General features: G+C 32.9%; 1 protein-coding gene across 1 annotated transcript in view; it reads left to right on the top strand.

Annotated features, from left to right (window-relative positions):
• Positions 1 to 15,802, top strand: part of Fbxl13 (F-box and leucine rich repeat protein 13) — a 208,680-nt gene that overhangs the window by 27,239 nt on the left and 165,639 nt on the right. The window contains exons 5-7 of the mRNA XM_005319523.4: positions 411 to 565; positions 4,294 to 4,403; positions 6,697 to 6,858. Of these exons, the coding sequence (XP_005319580.1) occupies positions 411 to 565; positions 4,294 to 4,403; positions 6,697 to 6,858 (427 nt within the window). The remainder of the gene's footprint in view (positions 1 to 410; positions 566 to 4,293; positions 4,404 to 6,696; positions 6,859 to 15,802) is intronic.

The following is a 15,802-nucleotide window of genomic DNA, read 5'->3' as shown; positions in this document are numbered from 1 at the left end:
GTACACAAATGGAGCACAACTTCTCCTTCCTCTGGCTGAATATGGTTGCAGAGTTGCACAGGTACTATAATCATACATGTATATAGGGTAATAATGTCCGTCTCATTCCACTGCTCCCTTTTTTCTTAAATCATCATTATACAATTATTTTGGGAAATTGAAGTTATCCTAACATGACATTATTCCATGATTTCTTTATCTTATCCCAAAAGAAATAAGGCTGCCATATAACTTCTGTTATCCTCTGTAATCATTAGAAATTCTTCAGGTCACCCAAATGTATAGAATTTTCTTTCTATGCTGTGATTTTGAGGAGAATAAAGGAAGTGCTAGTTCTTTTTCTATTTAATGAATTTACTAACGGATTGCTCTGACATCAAAATGTTATTTTTCTGTGTTTCTGCCTGCAGGACTTGGAAAGAAATAACAATGCCTCATATAAATGTAGAGGATACCCTAGCTGAAAAGATGGAAAAAGCAATAATTTATTGTGATTCTAAACTTAAAAAATTTTTATTTCATCAATGGTACTCTTATACAAAAAATCAAAAAGCAAAATTTCAAGGTAAATCCTTACACGATAACAATATATTTTTTAATTTACTTATTCAGAGAATCAGTAAACTTACAGTTTAGCATGGTTTGTATTATTGTCATAAAATTAAGGTAGAGCCATTAATTCAGAATACTTAATGACATTTTGTTTAAAGATTTTATTATAATAGAAAAGAGGAATATTTAAAATTAAATCCTGTGTATTGGTGTATGAATATATAAATAAAAATAGGGATTTATTATCTTTTTACATAGTAAAGAACTAGTATGTTATAGGTGGATATCAAAGTTGACTACTTTTATGGAGACCTATATATTCTTTACAAATAGTTAATTTAATTTATATATGAGAAAGCTTAAAGAAAAATAATTTCTCTTAATTAAGAGTAATGGTAGCCAGGCATGGTATTTCCGGCCTGCAATCCCCACTCCTTCAATCCCCGCTCCTGCAATCCCAGCGGCTAGAGAGGCTGAGACAGGAGGATCATGAGTTCAAAGCCAGCCTCAGGAAAAATGAGGTGCTAAGCAACTCAGTTAAGACCTGTTTTTAAATAAAATAAAAAATAGGGCCGAGGATGTGACTCAGTGGTTGAGTGCCCCTGAGTTCAATCCCTGGTTCCACTCCTGCCTGCCCCCCCCCCCCCAGTAGGGGTAAAGAATTCTAGCCTTTTGCTCCGATGTTGTTGTTGCTCTCTAGTACTGACTCATATATGACTGTGCAAATCACAAAATCATTTCCTTTTGTGTTGTTGTCTGTACCTCTCAGAGTGGATCCCCTGAAGGTTTTAACATAAATGTGATGAAGGATCTAGTTAATTGGCTAACTAGAATTTCACAGGGCTGTAATGGTAGGTGGTAACTATCTTCAAAATTCCTGTCTTGGAGGAATTGTGAGCTCTGTAGTAAAAGCAATTTAATTTGTACATGAGAATGGGGATGGCCTCTATCATTTTTTTTCTCTTTCCACTTCTAGGCTACTTCTTCTATGTCTCAACACCTCTCCCTATTCTTGTGATGGTTTTTTGCTCCTGGTTTATGTTTCTCTTTTCACTTTTCTTTCCCTTTCTTAGGCTTTCTGTCACTGCTGCATCTTCCTTCTATTGTTCTAAATCTCTCTCTTGTCTATTTTGCCTTTTGTACCTTTCACCTCCCAATCTCCTAAAAACATCCCAGTTACAATTACATTGTGGCCCTTCAGGATGTTATTCCTCCTGCCCTATCCTTAGTTCATATACCTTGATCATGAAAAAAGTTAAAATCTTGTTTGAGAATTATCAGGAATCCCAAATAATAAGCCCAAGTTATGATTCTCAAAATGGTGGCTTTAAAATGGACAAAAAGGGGCTGGGATAGTGTGCTTGCCTAGCATATGTGAGGCACTGGGTTCGATTCTCAGTTCCCATAAAAATAAGAAATAAAGATATTGTGTCTACCTAAAACTAAAAAATAAATATTTTTTTAAAAATAAAATGGACAAAAACATAAAATAATAATTATTAAAGTATTTAAAAATTTTTCTAGTTGTCGATGGACACAATACCTTTATATTTAGGTGGTGCTGAGAACCAAACCCACTGCCTTTCATGTACTAAGCAAGCGCTGTACCTCTCTACCACTGAGCTACAAGCCCAGCCCCAATATTTAAGTATTTTATGGTACATTTATATAATGTATAATAAAGCCTTAAAGGTCTGAAATATTATAAGCTGATGTAATTTAGAAGCTATATAAATAATCTAATATATTGGTATATAAATAAGTTTCTGATAAAACAATATAATAATTTCTCACAAAATGTTTTTATTTTGTACTTGTTATAACTTAAAGGGTAAAAACTAAAATCAACCTAAGTATTTGAATGTATAGAACTGTGTTTTGGTGGAAAGTAATTCAAACAAAAGGCATTGAAATTAAAATAAATGGAAAAACTTATTGCCTAATGTATGAAATATGATATGTCAAGAGCTTTGTAATGTTGTGAACAACCAATAAAAAAATAAAAAATTAAAAAAAAAAAAAAAAACTTATTGCCTTAAATAATTGATTTTCAAGCCATCATTTTATGTGCCCATTCAAAAGTGTTGAAATTTATAATTATTCTTTTAAAAAAAAATATATATATATGCATATATATATGCATATATATATATATATATATATATATTTAGTTGTAGATGAACATAATACTTTTATTTATTTTAATGGTACTGAGGATCGAACCCAGTACCTCACACTAGGCAAGCGCTCTACCACTGAGCCACAACCCTGTCCCAGATAATTATTCTTGAAAAGATCACTGAAGTAACATGGTAGAGAGATCTGGTTTTGTTTGTTCCTCTGTTTGGGAGCTGAGCTTAAAATTGTTTTGTGTGATTCAGCTCTCCATACTGAACCACAACACTTTAAGCAGAATGAAAAGAGTAGTCCTGTAGATGATTAATTAGGTGAACTGAACAGATATGCAGTGATAAAAGCTTATTCATTTCTGAGTTAGATTAGCTCAATTTGAGAACTATTAATTAGCCAAACTAGATGAGTTTTAGGCTTTCTGAAGAGGTTAAATCTGAGGACGAAATTACTGTGTGGATAGTGACTACGTGGTGACTCTGGAGGCTGAGGCAGGAGGATCACAAATTTGAGAACAGGTTCAGCTATTTAGCGAAGCTGTAGGTAACTTATCGAGATTCTGTCTCAAAATAAAAACTAAAAAATACTGGGGATGGAGCTTAGTGGTAAAGCACTTTTGGTTCAATCTCCAGTACAATCAATCAATCAATGAAATAAAAATAAAATTCTAACTGTGATTTTGAAAACTGGTAACACATTTTGCTCTATTTGCACAATATTCAACAAATTAAAAAATTTAGTTTTTGAGTGTCAGAAGTAGTCAAGTAAAATCCAGACATCAACATTTTTTGAAAAGAAAAACAAAACAAAATCCAAAACAAAAACCAAACCAAATATTATAAAAACAAAACCAAAACTAGGCCTTAACTCCTGTGGAAAAAAATAGTTGGCTGCAATTTAGATTACAAACAGGAATATGAATGCAGTCTTCTGAGGGCAGTATCTCCAGGCTTGCTGCTGTTGTCCTCCTTCCTGGCCCTTTTGGACTTTGGATCCCTGGTTAACATGTATAAAACAATCCATTTAATCAAATAATTATAGCATATAACAAATTAGAAAACATTGGGTCTGAATACTGCCTCATGATTGCATTTCTTATGAATAAGTTTTAGAAGTTCTGGTTTATAAGAAATAGATTTGTTTTAAAAGAAATGATACATATCTTCACATTTCTATGCAAATATTCATATTTCTAAGGGCAAAGGTGAAGTTTACAGGTTCATAAGGTCTCAGGAGCAGAGCACTTTTTTTTTTTTTTGGAAAATCACTTCTCTCTTTTTTTTTTTTTAAGAGAGAGATAGAGGAGAGAGAAAGAGAGAAATTTTAATATTTATTTTTTAGTTTTTCGGCGGACACAGCATCTTTGTTTGTATGTGGTGTTGAGGATCGAACCTGGGCTGCACGCATGCCAGGTGATCGCGCTACCCCTTGAGCCACATCCTCAGCCCAGAGCACTTTTTAATCCTTTCAAATAATTAATTTTGGGTGTCATTAAAATCAAGAAAAAACAACAGATGCAACATTGGTTCATAAGCATGACAGAATATTGAATCATTTGGATTCTTTTTGAAACAGCTTTAATTATATAAGGACTTTATTAATTTTTTTCAGGTGCAATATTACGGATACAAAAGATCTTCCAAGATCACAGGCAAAGGAATTTCATTGCAAAATGGCGGGATATTGTAAGAATTAGAAATAAAATCAGAGAAGAGGAGTTGGTATGGTATATTGAAAACTTAATTTTTTAAAGAATCTGATTTAGTTATAGTATATTGCCTCAGATAATAATGCTATATGTAGAAAATATTAAAATCCTTCATATTTTGCACTTTGCTGGTTTTCTTGCTCTTTTAATAATATAGTAATTTAAATTCCACTTCAGTTATTCAAAGTATTTCTTTTTACTCTTTCATTTTTTTATATTCTGTTTTAAAATTTTTAAGTTCATTATCATCATATCCCAAATATTTCTGATTTTTTTGTTTAATTTGAACTATGAAAATCAAGAAACAATCTTTTAACATTTTGTTTATATTTATTGATAAAGAAACTAAGTAAATATTTGGATAGGTAGATGTCTGAAGTGGAAGAGAAACTAATATGATTTGGAGAAATAAATGATGAAGTTGAATCAATCTATTCCTTTTCTAGATAAGATTAAATTGCTATTTATTTATTCTTTTTCAACATTCAATTTAATAAATCACAACCTTAACATTAAATGATTTCTTAAATTACTAAATTGGCAAGTTTAAAGAATCATTCTTAACTGGAACACCCACTAGGAACTGAAATAGAGGACTCAAGATAACATCTCTAAGCATAAAAACACCCTAATTCGCTTAAGTTATCATTATATCATTACTTAAATTTTTTTAAGAATGTTCAGAGTAACTACTAGCATCAGGCTAGAATTTTTTGTAGTTATATTATTTAGTAGGCAATATTTTATTAATATTCTTTGAAATACTAAGGATAAAGAGGAAAAAGAGGATTAAATCAAATCTCTCTCTTTTGTGGTTGCCCCTTGGAGGGCATGAGCAATGCCCCTATTCACACAAAAGTGGTTCAGATGTTAAAATTGACAATACCACACAGGAATAGCATATGAGATCTTTTTTTTACTCATGTATGCTTGAAACAGCTCTAGAGTCTGTGGAGGATATTGAAAAGCTAAAGCACAGTTCTGGCTCTTTAGCATTTATAATCTATGGGTATTGGGCTGTCATTCTTGTAGGCTGACCTCTAGCCTTTGCCTTTTGTGGATACCTTTGGGTACCATTTTGTGTCTGCTCATTCAGTGCTTTCTACCACTTTGTGTATTAATCTAGTGTTTTGATCATTGTCTTCTAAGCCTGATCACTAATTATCTTGTGGCAAAGTAGGTAACTGTATCTGACCGGTCAGTCCCTGTTTTTTTAATATCCTTCCTTAAGCTGAATGTCCCTGAGAGCAGGCAGTATTCTCACAATCTTCCCTATACACCAAGCATAATGTTTTGCACACTCTAGTTGATATATAGAGTACATATCGTATGAGGAGTAATTTAATATTATTCTTAATATATATCTGTATTACATAGTTAATTGGGTGTTTAGAGAAGGAATTTTCTTCTAGTTATATAATTTCTTGGCAAACAGTCATTCTATATTCAAGTAGAGTGAGATGACAGGTATGTGCTGGGAGCAGAGGCAGGGAACATCTGTGTGTGTTGGCCCTCCAATGTGTGCTTTTCCTTAGACTCTAATTGATAAATACATTTATTTATTTATTTATTTATATTCTCTCTATATATATTAATTACATGGAAATTGCATGTGTATGGGTGTGAAATGCTAGTTTATCCTTAGCATTTTATATTTATTACACATTTTTCAGGAATGTATCAGAGTAATAATGTAGACTTCCTGAAATGATAAATCAGGCAAATCTGCAAATAATTTCTTTCTGACTCCCCCTCCTTTTATTTTTAAATTTTTATTTATTTTTGCTATTTCTCTGCTAAACACCTCCCTTCCATGCCCTTTTATTACCAGCACCTTCACTTTATGGGCTTGTTTCTTCATCTATAAAAGAGGAGGCTAGATTCAAATTTTTTTCAATGGATTGAGAATTTTTCTTTTATTAGTGCATTATAGTTATACATAATAGTTGGGTTCATTTTGACAAAATCATACATGCATGGAATTTGATTTATTCCATTTCAGTCCCTAGTATACCTCTCTTTCTCTCCCCTCTTTCTTCCCTCTATTCTCCTTCCTCTACTGTAGACCAGATCTTTAAGGTGGCTGCCTGTGCCAATGTTGTATAACACCTAAGACAAATGATCTGTAATGTAAGCTTTGGTGGTTCAGGGAGTATTAAACATGCATATAGAAAATTTTAATTTATTTAATAGCAAGGATAATAAATAATGTTAGGTTGGTGCTGTTGTTATGTTAAACATTGTGCTATCATCTTATTTGATATCTATGACAAATCCATGGAATTTGTTAATTATTTTCATTGCAGATATTAAAACATGAATCTGAGCTGAAAAACTGGAAAAAAAGGTTAAAAATGAAAACTTCTGAAGAATTTGCTTCTCTTGAACCAAGTCTCTCTGAAGCTGTTTTCAAGAGTAAGTCTATGGAATTTGATATTTCACAGTTACCCGAAAATGCAGTATTACAGGTTTGTATGAATTAATTATATACTATATAATATTACCATTTATATGTATCTTGGGAATTAGGATGATTGTATTTTTGACCATTATTCTCTATTTTTACAAATTAACAGCTCATATTTTGTCTTTCAGTAAAAATTTCTATAAGTTTCATACTGATTTGTAATAGCTCTTTTTTAAAAAGACTGATTCTGTCATCAGTTTAATAGGATATTCCTTCTATAAGGCTGAATTTGTGAAGTATATATTTAAAAATACCAACAGTTTTTGTAATAGCTCTTTATATATTGATAATCATATCCCTTTGTCTGGAATCTATTTAGAGATTATTTTCCCCAAACTTGAGGCTTTCATTTTTCCTGTGGAGTCCTTTGATAACAGAAATTTAAAGTTTTAGGTAATAAAGTCTATGATTCTAACCCTATGATTTCTCTTTATGTCATATTAATATGGCAGTATTAGTATGTCATTCTTGATTTTCTAAGCTGTATCACATTTCTTCTTACATTTGTGAAGCTGTTCTCTTTTTTCTATAAACTCCTATGCCTTGACTGATAATGTTTCTTTGTTTATTGCTGCCCTAGGGTTTATATTATGTATTTTTAAGATATTACAGATTACTTTCAAAGAATTTATGCCATATTATATATAATGTAGGACTTTAACAACAGTGTGCTTTTATTTCCTCTCTCCTGTGCTCTTAGCTATTATTGTCATATATTTTGTTTCTATATATTTATAAACTTCACAATATAATTTATTGTATTTGTTTTAAATAGTCAGTTGTATTTTACCCAGCACAATTAAAAACAAATTTTAACAATCTCAGACTTGCAGAAAAGTTTCAAGTATGTTACAAAGAATTTTTTTCCTAAAATTTTGAGAATGAGTTTCTGACATACTATGTCACAACACTGGAATATTATTGATATATTTCCTATAAACATGTTTTCCTCTTAAAGTCAATTTTCAAATTCCTTAGACCTAATTCAGGGTTCCTCAGTTATTCCAATGATGATCTAGCAAAAGGGTCTAGCTCAGGACACATGTTGCAGTTGGTTGTCAGGTCTCCTCGGTTTCCTTCAGTCTGGAACAGGTTCTCAGTCTTTCGTTAATTTTCATGACCTACCTTGACATGAAGAATTAGGAAAGTTTTATTGTGAATTCTCTCTATTTGGGTGTGTTTTTAATACTTCTGCATGAGTTGATTTACCTTAGGCATTTTTACCAGAGCACACAGACATGATCATGTTTTCTTCTTCTCAGTGTATCCTCTTAGTGACTCAGGATTTAGATTTGGGTAGATGTCTTCTTGGGATATAACCTGTTTTGGGCTCCAGTAACCCACAATGAACCACATTTCCTTAGTTGCCTTCCTTTTCCAATTTGGGTTCCAACTTTTCATTTGGGGGTATTCCTCCTTGAGAACAACCTTCTAACACTTCTTGGGCTCCGGAACTCTGTGCCAGGCTGCTCCATTGGAGGGATACTGCCCTTTCCACCTCAATTAATTGGATGCCCTGCTCTGGGCCTCCTGGGCTCCTTCTGTACCCCTCACCTTGCATGGATGCTTCCTCTGGTTGGCTCCACTTAGTGGCTTTTAGGACTGGGCTAAAGGGAATATAGAGAGAAAAGTGTTCAGTTATCTTTCAAAGAAAGTAAAACCCCAGAAAAAAGTAGTTTATATTTTCCCACAAATTGGCTATTTTTTGTTGCTCTTTTTGTTTAGATCTGAGTCTTCATCTGGAGCTATTTCCCTTCAGCATGATGAAATTCTTAACATTTCTTGAAATACAGATCTACTCCTGCTGAATTTTCTCAGCTTTTATTTCTCTGAAAAAGTCTTCTTTCTTAAAGGTATTTTCACTAGATATAGAATCCTAGGCTGGCCAGTTTTTCATTTTTGATATTATTCATTCTTTTCAAGATGTGATTCCATTATCTTTTGCCTTGAATCATTTAGGTGTTTTCTCTCTCTTTCTTTTCTTTTCTGTCTTTTTCTTTTTGTGCCTGTGGATTGAACTCAGAGCTTCACACATGGGAGGCAAGCACTTTACTGTTGTGCTACATTCTGGCCCTGCCTTGCATTGTTTCAGGTAAATCAGTGGCTGGATATTCTTTCCCCTTTTGTATGTAATGTGCCTTTTGTCCTTGTTGCTTTTAAGATTTTTTGACTTTTCCATACTTTGATTTTGATATGCTGTGGTATGGTTTTCTCTGTGTTTGTCCTTTTTGATCTGTGGGTGTATATATTTTAGCAAACTTGAAAATTTTTCAGCCATTATTTTTTTTAACTACTTTGGTCTCCTTCTTCCTTTTCAAACATATCTATTAGATAACTTGTTGCCCCAAAGTTCATTGATTTTCTGTTCATTTTTTCTTTCTGTGCTTCATTTTGATATATTTTCTTTCTGTGCTCCATTATTAATATTTCTTCAGTAATTTTTTAAAAAGATTTTATTTGTTTTAATTAGTTATACATGACAGTAGAATGCATTTATGCACTTTGATATATCATACATAGATGGGACATAATTTCTCATTTTTCTGAGTATACATGTAGTCACATATATACATACAGTAATAACGTCTGTGTCATTCTACTATCTTTCCTATCCCCACATTCCCTCCCCTTCCCTCCCATCACTTCCCTCTATCTAATCTAAGGTAACACTATTCTTCCCTAGTGCCTCCCGCCTTATTGTGAATTAGCATCCGCATATTAGAGAAAACATTCAGCATTTGGTTTTGTGGGATTGGCTTATTTTGCTTAGCATGATATTCTCCAACTCCAGCCATTTACTGGCAAAAGCTGAGTAGTATTCCATTGAGTATATATACCACATTTTCTTTATCTATTCAACTATTGAGGGACACCTGAGTTGGTTCCATAGTCTAGCTATTGTGAATTGAGCTTCTGTAAACATTGATGCATCATTATAGTATGCTGATTTTAAGTCCTTTGGGTATAAACCAAGGAGTGAGATAGCTGGGTCAAATGGTGGTTCCATTCCCAACTTTCTGAGGAATTTCCATACTGCTTTCCATAGTGGTTGCACCAATTTGCAGTCCCACCAGCAAGGCATGAGTATACCTTTTTTACCACATCCTCACCAACATTTATTGTTGCCTGTATTCTTGATGATTGCCATTCTGACAGGAGTGAGATGAAATCTTAGAGTAGTTTTGATTTGTATTTCTCTAATTGCTAGAGATGTTAAACATTTTTTTTCATATATTTGTTGATCAATTGTATTTCTTCTTCTATGAAGTGCCTGTTCAGTTCCTTGGCCCATTTATTAATTGGGTTATTTGTGGGTTTTTTTTTTGGTGTTAGGATTTTTGAATGCTTTATATATCCTAGAGATTAGTGCATGTGGTAAAGATTTGCTTCCATTCTGTAGGCTCTCTATTCACCTCACTGATTGTTTCTTTTGCAGAGAACCTTTTTAGTTTGAATCCATCCCATTTATTGATTCATGATTTTAATTCTTGCACTATAGGAGTCTTATTAAGGAAGTCAGATCCTAAGCCAACGTGTTGAAGATTTGGGTCTATTTTTTCTTCTATTATGAGCAGGGTCTCTGTTCTAGTGCTTAAGTCTTTGATCCACTTTGAGTTGATTTTTGTGCAGGGTGATAAGATAGAGGTTTAATTTCATTTTGCTACATATGGATTTCCAGTTTTGCCTGCACCATTTGTTGAATAGGCTATCTTTTCTCCAGTGAATGTTTTTGGCACTTTGTTTGCTCGACATAACCATATTTTGTGAGTTTGTCTCTGTATCCTCTATTCTGTATCATTGGTCTATAAAGTCTATTTTGGTGCCAATACCATGCTGTTTTTATTACTATAGCTCTGTACTATAGTTTAAGGTCTGGTATTGTGATGTCTCCTGCTTCACTTTTCTTGCTAAGGATTGCTTTAGCTATTCTGAGTCTCTTATTTTTCCAAATAAATTTCATGATTGCCTTTTCTTTTTCTATGAAGAATGTCATTGGGATTTTAATAGGAGTTGCATTAAATATGTCTAATGCTTTTGGTAGTATGGCCATTTTGACAATATTAATTCTTCCTATCCAGGAGCATGGGAGATCTTTCCATCTTCTGGGGTTTTCTTCAATTTCTTTCTTTAGTGTTCTGTAGTTTTCATTGTAGCGGTCTTTCACATCTATTGTTAGATTGATTCCGAGGTATTTTTTTTTTTTTTGAGGCTATTGTGAATGGAGTAGTTTTTCTAATTTCTCTTTCAGTGGATTCATCATTGATGTATAAGAATATGTTTGATTTATGGGTGTTGATTTTATATCCTGCAATTTTGCTGAATTCATTTATTACTTCTAGAAGTTTTCTGGTGGAATTTTTTGGATCTTCTAGATATAAAATCATGTCATTAGCAAATAGTAATAGTTTGAGTTCTTCTTTACCTATTTGTATCCCTTTAATTTCTTTTCTTTTCCTTCCTTCTTTTCTTCCTCCCTCCCTCCCTCCCTCCTCTCTCTCTCTCTCTCTCTCTCTCTCTCTCTTTCTCTTTCTTTCTTTCTTTCTTTTGTCTAATTTCTCTGGATAGAGTTTCAAGGATGATGTTGAATAGAGGGAGTAAAAGAGGACATTGTTCCAGTTTTTTAGCAGAAATGCTTTCAATTTTTCTCCGTTTAGAATGATGCTGGCCTTGGATTTAGCATATATAGCTTTTACAATGTTGAGGTATGTCCTACTATCCCTAGTTTTTCTAATGTTTTGAACATGAAAATGTCCTGCATCTATTGAGATGATCATTGATTCTTGTTTTAAGACTATTAATATGATGAGTTATGTTTATTGATTTACATATGTTGAACCAATTCTGCATCTCTGGGATGAATCCCACTTGATTGTGGTGCACTATCTTTTGTATGTGATTTGCCAGAATTATTGAGAATTTTTGCATTTGGGGATATTGGTCTCAAGTTTTCTTTCCTTGATGTGTCTTTGTCTGGTTTTGGGATCAGGGTGATATTAGCCTCATAGAATGAGTTTGAAAGGGTTCCCTCCTTTTCTATTTCATGGAATACTTTGAGGAGTATTGGTGTTAATTCTTCTTTGAAAGTCTTGTAGAACTTGGTTGAGAATCCATCTGGTCCTGGGATTTTCTTGGTTGGTAGGCTTTTGATGGCATTTTCTATTTCATTGTTTGAAATTGTGCATTTAAATCATGCATGACCTCCTCATTCAGTTCGGGTAGGTCATATGTCTCTAGAAATTTGCCGATGTCTTCAATATTTTCTATTTTATTAGAGCATAAATTTTCAAAATAGTTTCTAATTATCTTCTGTATTTCAGATGTGTCTGTTGGGATATTTCCTTCTTTATCTTGTATTTTAGTAATTTGAGTTTTCTCTCTCTTTCTCTTCATTAGGGTGGCTAAGGGTTTATCTATTTTATTTATTTTTTCAAAGAACCACCTTTTTGTTTTGTCAATTTTTTCAATTGTTTCTTTTGTTTCAATTTCATTAATTTCAGCTCTGATTTTAATTATTTCCTGTCTTCTACCGCTTTTGGTGTTGATTTGTTTTTTTTTCTAGGGCTTTGAGATTTAGTGTTAGATCATTTATTTGTTGACTTTTTATTCTTTTAATGAATGCACTCAATGCAATAAACTTTCCCCTTAGTTTTGCCTTCATAGCATCTCAGAGATTTTGATATGTTATATCAGTGTTTTCATTGACTTCTAAATTTTTTTTAATTTCCTCCTTGATTTCTTCTACTATCCATTTGTCATTCAATTGTTTATTATGTAGACTCCATTTGTTATAGTAGCTTCTATTTTTTATTTTTATTTTATCATTGATTTATAATTTCATTCCATTGTGATCTGATAGAATGCAGGGTTTTATCTGGGTTTTTAAATTTTTTTTTAATTTACTAAGATTGCTTTGTGGCATAAGATATGGTCTATTTTAGAGAAGGAGCATGTGCTGTTGAGAAGAGTGCATATTTGCTCGTTGATGGATGAAAAGTTCTATATATGTCTGATAAGTCTAAACTATTGATTGTATTATTAAGTTGCATAGTTTCCTTATTTAGTTTTTGTTTGGAAGATCTGTCCAGTAGTGAGAGAGGTGTGTTAAAGTCACCCAGTATTAATGTATTGTGGTCTATTTAATTCTTGAAATGAGAAGAGCTTTTTTTTTTTTTTTTGTACATAGATGCTCCATTGTTTGGGGCATAAATATTTACAACTGTTAAGTACTGCATATATATATATATATACACTTCCCTTAAGAAGTATGAAATATCTTCTTTGTCTCTCCTGATTAACTTTGGTTTGAAGTCTACTTTATCTGAAATGAGAATGGAAACCCCATCCTTTCACCTTCAGGCTGTGGATGTCTTTGCTCATGAGGTGAGGCTCTTGAAGACAGCATATTGTTGGGTCTTGCTTTTAAATCCAATCTGCCAGTCTGTCTTTTGATTGATGAGTCCAGGCCGTTAACATTCAAGGTTATTATTGAGATATGATTCGTATTCCCTATCATTTTGGTTTATTTATGGTTTTTGATTTGTCTTAGTTTCTCATTTGGTTGAATGTCACTTTAGTGTAGATCCTCCCTTTGCTGATTTTCACTTTTTTTTCACTTTGTCTTCATGGAATATTTTGTTGAGAATGCTCTGTAGTGTAGGCTTTCTAGTTGTAAATTCTTTTAATTTTTCTTTATCCTGGAATGTTTTAATTTCATCTTCAAATCTGAAACTTAATTTGGCTGGATATAAAATTCTTGGTTGGCATCCATTTTCTTTCAGATCTTGAAATATATTATTGCAGGACATTCCAGCTTTGAGGGTCTGGGCTGAGAAATCAGTTGATATCCGAATTGGTTTTCCCCATATGTAACTTGATTTTTTTCTCTTTTTAATATTTTATCTTTATTCTCGGTATTAGTCATTTTCATTATCATGTGTCTTGGTGTGGGTCTGCTGTAATTTTGTACATTTGGAGTCCTATAAGTCTCTTTTATTTGATTTTTTTCCATTCCGTTCTTTAGGTTTGGGAAATTTTCTGCTATTATCATTGAAAAGTTTGTGCATTTCTATTCCAATAACTCTGAAATTTAATTTGGTCTTTTCATGTTATCCCATAATTCTTGGATGTTCTCTTTATGGTTTTTTACCATCTTCTCCACGTGTTCTACTTTCAAGGTTATATATTTTGTCTTCATTGTCTGAGGTTCTGTCTTCCAAGTGGTTTATCTGTTGGTGATACTTTCTATTGAATTTATAATTTGGTTTACTGATTCTTTCATTTTGAGGATTTTTGCTTGTTTTTTTTTCTTTCATAATCTCTAACTCTTTATTGAAGTGGTCTTTCATTCCTGTATTTTTTCTTTGATTTCACTCCTATACTATCCTTTACTTCACATATCAATTTAACTATATACAATCTGAACTCCTTCTTGGACATTTCTTCTACTGTGTTATCAGTGGCTTCTGTTGTTGAAGCATCTTGGTTTGTTTGGGATGCTTTTTCCCTTATTTTTTTCATGTTGTTAGTGTTTTTTTCCCATCTAAAAGTATGTATCTAAGGCAGGATAAATTCCGTCCTGTATACCTATAGTGTCCCTGAAGGTTTCCAGTGCGGTTGCGCAAGCCTGTAATTTCAGCAGCTCAAGAGTCTGATACAGGAGGACCGTGAGTTCAAAGCCAGACTCAGCAATGGTGAGGCACTAAGCAAACCAGTGAGACCCTATCACTAAATATAATATGAAATAGGGCTAGGGATGTGGCTCACTGATCAAGTACCCCTGAATTCAATTCCCAATACAAAATATAAAATAAAATAAAGAACTGGGAATATAACTCAATGGGCTCAATCTCCAGTGCCAAAAATCAACCTACCAACCAACCAACCAGCATTTAATTTGGTAACTTCTCTGGCTAACTAATCCTCAGGGACTTGAGTGGAAAAAAAACATAAAAATATTATATGAATCAGGTCATAACTTTACAACTTAAGTGAAAGTTTTTAAAATAAATTTAGATTTATACCTATGAACCACCTAATGTTTTGAAGGAATAATTGAAAATAGCAATTTGAAAATACAATTTGAACTTACTTGGAAAACACATGTGAACTGTAGGCTTGCTTCTTAGGTCCAGTTACATCAACTCATGAAAACAAGTCCAGTTCTGTTTTGCAACCATTTTCTTTAGCATCATTTACCCATTAGGGAATCCGGCTTCATTAGCAGATGGTGGGACTCATGTACTATCTTCAAACTTCCGGCCAAACTCAGAGCTAGTGAGAGGGTTGCCAAAGACCATTTTTTATGAAAATACAAGTTGTTTTTTTTAGTCCTTCTGTGTAGTTTGGCACACAATACAGAGGAAAGCCTTATGTTAATGAATTTGGAAAGTCTAAATGATGTAGTTAAGTAATGCAGTTGTCTTGAAGTGTAAAATTTTTTGATTAGTTTCATAATGTAAATGCTGCCTTATGGTCGTCTTTCATTTCAAACTACTGACTTTTTATTAGTTTGTAAAAGATGTAAAGCATGTGGACTTGCAAACGGTTATAAAATCACCTTCAGATTTTACAGTGCTGTTGTCTCATTTTCTCACTTGAGGTATAAAACCTGGATAGCTATTAAAACTATTACCATGCTGTAGAAGAACCAGATGGTTCAGGCTTGTTGGATTAAATTACTTGGAATTGTAAAACAAAGAGTTTTCTCAGTGACTTCTTAAATCCATGTTTTGATAACCTCAGGGGTCAGTCTGACCTTATTTTACTGAAGCAGAGTGGTTCCAGGTTTCATAACTATGTACTGCATGAACATCAGATAAGGGAAATTTCTAAAACCATCATGCTCTATCAAGGAACTGTGTGTGTTGGCTTGATTTGTTATGTGGGTGAAAAGTAGACGAAGCAAAACACATAGAATTGCTTTAGAAATGGTTTATTTTTGGTAG

This window comes from Ictidomys tridecemlineatus, chromosome 2, assembly GCF_052094955.1.
Source record: "Ictidomys tridecemlineatus isolate mIctTri1 chromosome 2, mIctTri1.hap1, whole genome shotgun sequence".
Classification (NCBI taxonomy): domain Eukaryota; kingdom Metazoa; phylum Chordata; class Mammalia; order Rodentia; family Sciuridae; genus Ictidomys; species Ictidomys tridecemlineatus.
This window is presented reverse-complemented; position numbering and strand designations above follow the sequence as displayed.